This window comes from Terrapene carolina, unplaced genomic scaffold (genome assembly GCF_002925995.2).
Source record: "Terrapene carolina triunguis isolate 2854851 unplaced genomic scaffold, T_m_triunguis-2.0 Scaffold42, whole genome shotgun sequence".
NCBI classification, from domain to species: domain Eukaryota; kingdom Metazoa; phylum Chordata; order Testudines; family Emydidae; genus Terrapene; species Terrapene triunguis.
Genome location: NW_020664393.1, coordinates 12225396 through 12231457, shown reverse-complemented (window position 1 = coordinate 12231457; position 6062 = coordinate 12225396). Strand labels below are relative to the sequence as shown.

At 36.5% G+C, this 6062-nt stretch overlaps 1 protein-coding gene across 1 annotated transcript in view; it reads right to left on the bottom strand.

The window, feature by feature from the left end:
- Positions 1–354: 354 nt before the first annotated feature.
- ASCC3 (activating signal cointegrator 1 complex subunit 3) overlaps positions 355–6062 on the bottom strand; it is a 447702-nt gene continuing 441994 nt past the window's right edge. The window contains 4 exon segments of the mRNA XM_029912229.1: positions 355–1025; positions 1028–1086; positions 1182–1357; positions 3245–3454. Of these exon segments, the coding sequence (XP_029768089.1) occupies positions 976–1025; positions 1028–1086; positions 1182–1357; positions 3245–3454 (495 nt within the window). The 3' untranslated portion in view covers positions 355–975.

Here is a 6062-nt window from a genome sequence, read left to right as displayed (position 1 = left end):
ATAATGAGCATAAGTATTTGAGAATGTTCATCACCTTCAAAACATAGGGTATGCTTAAGAGTTCAGTTTTATCACTATATATCCCAGGGGTCGGCAACCTTCGGAACGCGGCCCATCAGGGTAATCTGCTGGCGGGCAGTGAGACATTTTGTTTATGTTGACTATCCGCGGTGGCCGTGGTTTGCCGTTTCCGGACAATGGGAGCTGCAGGAAGCGGCGGCCAGCACGTCCCTGCAGCCCGCACCGCTTCCTGCAGCGCCCATTGGCCAGGAACGGTGAACCGCAGCCACTGGGAGCTGCGAGAGTCCATGCCTGCGGATCGTCAACATAAACAAAATGTCTTGCTGTCCGCCAGTGGATTACCCTGATGGGCCACCTGCCGAAAGTTGCCGACCCCTGAAATATCTTATACATCTTACATTGAAAAGTCTAGTGGAGCAAATTTCTTACAGATATGTCCTTTTATACACTATTATATATCAGCAATGTTTTCTCTCAGTTCTTGGCTCAAGTTTTGAATTCTCCTCATAAATTAAGAAAAAAAGACCATTTAAACAATACCAACAGAGTGGCTACACATTAATCATTTTCAAATGAAGACTATAGCACTAAATGTATACAAATTAAAATAGCTATTTTCTTATTTTGATCTGCCAAAATAAAATTATGGCATTTACATTAATAATACAACAGATCCATTTTACATTTCAAGAATCGTACAAAGATGAAACAATAAAAGGCAACACTTTGTAAAAGGCTAAGGCCACTGTGGCTAACTCCGTGTTACTAGAGTCAATACAGCAGTCACTTTCAATTTCCTAGGTGTCTTGAGGTTAGAAGTTGATTCGACTAAGGCAAACATAATTTCTCTCTTGTCCAGAGTGACTGAACATCCAGGTTTCAAGACCACTTCCTTCAAACGGATTGTTCAGGTAACGTTACTTCAGAGCCAAGTGACTCACAGCTTCAGAGACCTCAGTGCTGATCTGTGCTGAGATGCTGGGTGGTTTGATATTCAGATAAATGTCATACTGTTGGTCCATGCCAAGATAACTGTCACTCATGAGATACAATGTGTAGATATACCTAAAACAGAATAGCAGCAGCATCAGTTTCTTTTTCAAAGAAGTCAACATTTAATTTTAAACATTTGGATAATTTTAAGTCAAAGCTCATCTTACTTTCCAGGAGTTTCCGGAGTATAAAAAGCAACCGAGACAGCATTTCGATATCTGACATATCCAACTCTTTTCAGGGCAATGAGTTCTTTTTTATCCACTTCCCCCAATATCAAAAACCACCCTTCATCTTTGGCTTTGGGGAATCGAGGAGCAACTGCTTTACTGTCTTGCCTTCCCTGTTAGGCAGAAAATACAAGTTAATGCAACTGGGAATCTCCCACCCAAACCATCATTTGTCTTTGTATGGTAACCACACCATAAAGGACAAGATGATAAATTTGTACAGAAAACTAGAACTGAACTAGAACTAGAACACTTTTATCAGTTTTCTAGACAAAGCCTTTTGAAAAAAATGTGAGCTACAGGAACATGCACAACAGAAAACAAAATATTATTCCAAATATTGTTGCATAGGTTTCTCTTTATTTTCTAAGCAAATCAAATTATGAATGAAAAATCTGCTCCTTTTGATAATTTAATCTAAAACACAGTGAACACTATTTTCTCAAGAATGGCTAATTGTATTCCTAGCATCTTTAAATAATATTAAGCAACATTGTTCCAGATTAATATAAAGACAATGACAGTAGTTGAAGTCTTTATTTTAGGTTGATGTAGCAAAATGGAAGATTATTTCAGTGATTCTTTAAGATTGACTTTATTGCTGAAAGTTGAATGTACTAATAACGATGCACACTCAATCAGCATTCATTTAGTGTATTGCAGATGGAAAGATTTTACTAAAGATCCACAGGAAAAAAGAAAAGCACTAACAGAGCAACGAAGCTTCATACAGAGACTGATCATGCTGCCACTGCAGTCAGGGCTATTGTTTGGAAAAGAAAGGTATTTTTCGGATGTCATTCTTGCATGAAAAAAAGTTAACTTCTAATACTATTATAAATCCAACCCTGATGTTAAAATATATGCCTCTGTTATTCTTGTTTTACACTTAAGCTTACAAGAACAAGGTTGTCTCAAAGTTTCCTAAAGGAGAAATCAAGAACTATTTTGCTCATACACTATGAACAATAATTTTGCTGATCATTTTAATTTACAACTGCATTATTTCCCCCAAAAAATAATGAGCAAAAGAAAACTAGAGTGAAATCCTGGCCCCATTTAAGTCAATGGGAGTTTTGCCATCAACTTCAATGGGGCTAGAATTTCACCCCCGGTGTACAACTACTTTGCATTTATTTAAGAAATTCCTTGAGAGTCTGAAGGTTCAGGCTCTCCTAGATGTTGAACTTACTGATGGTACATGGATGAATGCAGATATTCTACAACTGCAATGTGAATCATGATGAAAGGGCTACTGCACCACTTAATCTTCTGCTGTGCTTTTGGGTATAAGATTTAAAGCCAAAAGAAAATGGCTTGTATTTTCAAAAGTGATGAATGATTTTGGTACCTCAATTTGAGTGTGTCAAACTTCAGATTAGTTAAAAGGACTTGATCTATGATTGATTCTATGATTTTCAAAGAGTGCAGAACACTTGAGTAAATGTAGAGTAAGAGTAAGAAGGAAGGGGCAAAGCCTAATGAAGTTTAATGACATCACTGTATGTTTGTTATGGATAGAGGAAGATCACAAGGAGAATCCAAAGTAGGGACTAAAATGGAAAGCAAGTTAAATTTTTATTAAGCACATTACAGAAAAATAGTGAAGTACTTAGCAGAGGATCATAATGCTTTAAAAACAAAACTAAATACAGTTATTATGACCCTAGGAAATCAAGTTAATCTAAATGTCAGAAAAATATGGAAAATATTGATTCATTTAGGATTTTCAACCAATTAGCGAGGCAAAAACAAACAAATGAAATATTCCATATATTTGAGCCATTATCCTACAGTACTGGAAAAATTACCAGCCTCACTACTAACATTTCCTGTCTTTGAGCCAGGCTGCCAAAGAAACTACCACAGAACTAATGATTTATGTGAAAGCGTTAATAGTCCAACAGAAACTTACTGTATGGTATACTACACTTCTAATAACTCAGTGCCTGAATATCAGAATCTGGTGTATTACGGAATGAAAATTATGAATACCCTACCTTGTGATGCCTCATCTGGACTCTCTGCAAATTTATCTGGAGGACATATTCTTGATCAGCATGTAACTTGATCCACTTTTTGTCATCCCGCATATCTGTTGCCAAAGTAGGGATAGGTAGTTCATTCTGCTCCTGAGATGAGTCATCCCACCATCCTTTGATGCTCAAACTAACATCTATAACTGGCAAATGGGACAAGAAATTCCAAGCCTGTGGAATAACAGATCATGCACAAAATGACAAAGTTCAGTTTCAGCTACAACACAAACCTCTAAAATGCATTCTGCTGTCATAACCGTAAAAATGTCATGATGTATTCTACACATTCATGTACATTTTGAACTTATTATTAAGTTATTAACAAGTCTGATGTATTTTAAATGATATAACTAAAGATCATTCCAGAAAATGCTTTCTTCCTCAAGTGTACTACACATGCTTCACCAAGATTATGGTATTTCTGAACAAAAGGAAAAATCCTTATTACTCCTGATTAAAGTATTTTTTTCTATAAGCCACTAAAAACTAGTATAATTAAGGTCTGAATTAAACTTCCTCAACATAATCCAAAACGAGTGAACCAGTGCAGTGCTAATTAGTGATGGGCAAACCTCAGAGAGTTCAGAGGATCAGTTCAAATAATTATTCAAAAGTTCAAATGCTTATTCAAAGTTAGCCATACTTAAGGTTTTCTTGCATCCATCCCCATGAAGCTTCCTTGTCCTTACAGTCCTCCTAAAGACACTCAAGTCTTCCTTTTATCACTTCACGAATCTGCAACAGTCTCTCAGTTTTCTCTCCCCCAGCATCTCTCTACTTGAACTGGTACTAGGGACATGCAAACTGTGTGGGTGAACAAAGTGCTCCTTCAGCCCCACACGTGATGGCTTTCTGCTTTATTTTTTATTTGTAGAAACATTTTAGACCTACTAAGCTAGATCCTCAGATCGGGTAAATCAGCATAGCTCCATTGTCTTCAGTGAAGATATGCTGACACTTACTAACTGAGCATCCTACCATTTAATTACACATGAAGTCTCATTTACATGTTAAAACTACTGTGTCCAAGGACCTCATTACAATATGGCTAAAAAAGATTTCCAGCTCAATCCAAATAATTCTGTAGAAACCTTGTTTTAACTGTGTTACTGCCTGGAACTTTGCATAACTGTATTATAGTTCAAGAACATAGGTTGATCCTGCATATATTGTGTGACCTGACCATGTTTTTGATTGTGTCAGAGGCTACTGTATGGTAATCTAGTTCCACAGTATGGTAGGTTTTTACTGTGCAGACAGGAGCATATTGTAACAAAGTAGCACTGCGTGAAAAACTGAACTAACTACAATGTAGATTTAGTACAATCAATCTCCAGGCCTAAAGACCGATTTTGCTTTCTGAAGTTATGACCTGTGGTATGGTTTTGAAAATTCTATGTTCTAGACAAGATTAGCTCCTAGATCATTGAGATGACAACTGTAGCATGCCATCTGTTTCAGTCATGTGATGAGGAGAGATTCAAATAATGCTCTTCATTAAATAATGCTCAAGAAAAATATCAAGTGGTGGTTGCTAAAAAGGGGGGACAAGGCCATAAAAAATAAATTCCAGAGTGAAGGTAGCTAATACTAGGATGTGGAGCAGATACTTTTGATATGAATTGAGAAATCACGTGCTTTTCTATATCTCTCATATGGTGTTAATATGGCAACTCTTCATTTTTGTTGGGTGGAGTATCATTTTTCATTAGAAAAAAATATTTTTGGCATTAGCTAACATTCAGACCTATTCTGTACAGCTAATAGGTCCCATTTTCAAAGGTGTCTAAGTGAAACATAAGTCCCATTTTCAAAAGAGATTTAGGCACTTAGGACTTTCAATGAGACTCAGTATCCTAAGTGCGTAAAGCACTTTTCAAAATGGAACTTAGGCTCCTAAGTCACTCATATGCTTTTGAAAATTTTACTCTGTCTTTTGCTATGCAAAATTACACACACTTTTACACATATATTATATATACATATGAAGAATGTGTATATTTGTGTGTGTATATATACATGTACAATACCTGCACCCACTAACACATGCACCTACCCCATATAGGATAGTGATAACCACATAAAAATTGTACTGTAATTTTTCATGAACCTTTGATGTGATCATTGGTACAACATTGATTACCAATAATCCTCATCTCCAGGATTTATTCTAGCATTTCAAATCCAGATTCAAGGGCTGCCATTTAAAAATTATCAATCTTTTTCTTTTCCCGAGATGAAGAGTTTTCTTCCTCTTCCCTCCCCCCAAAATTTCACTCATCTAAAGCTCAGGCTGGTCACTATTTGGGTCTGCATTAATGGCAGGTTTAAGTGCTATTATGAACTCACAATCCATCCTGGCCAGAAGCAAGAGCTTTGTACCACTGGAAAGGGAATATTCTAGGCTTCCCCATGGGACACTTATCACTTGCTTTGGATGGTTCCAAGATATCAGACTTTAAATTGGTCATATTTTATGTCCAGAAAACGAATTTTTGGTCTTTTTAAGAAGTGTTGTACATTTAGTATTTTTTCATTTCCTTTGACACCTGTGCATAACTAAGACACTTGACTTTACAGATGGAGTGCCAAAAATAATCCCAATAGAATTAAGAAACCCCAAAAATCTCTAAACCATTTCCGAAATAGTTGTTCTGAAAGATGTGTTGTATGTACAGAAAACATAATGATACGATAGAAAGGTTTTATCAGCCAATATTTGAGATGGCCTGCATGATTTGTTCACACTTCTGTCATACATGAGTTATGTGGCCACCCC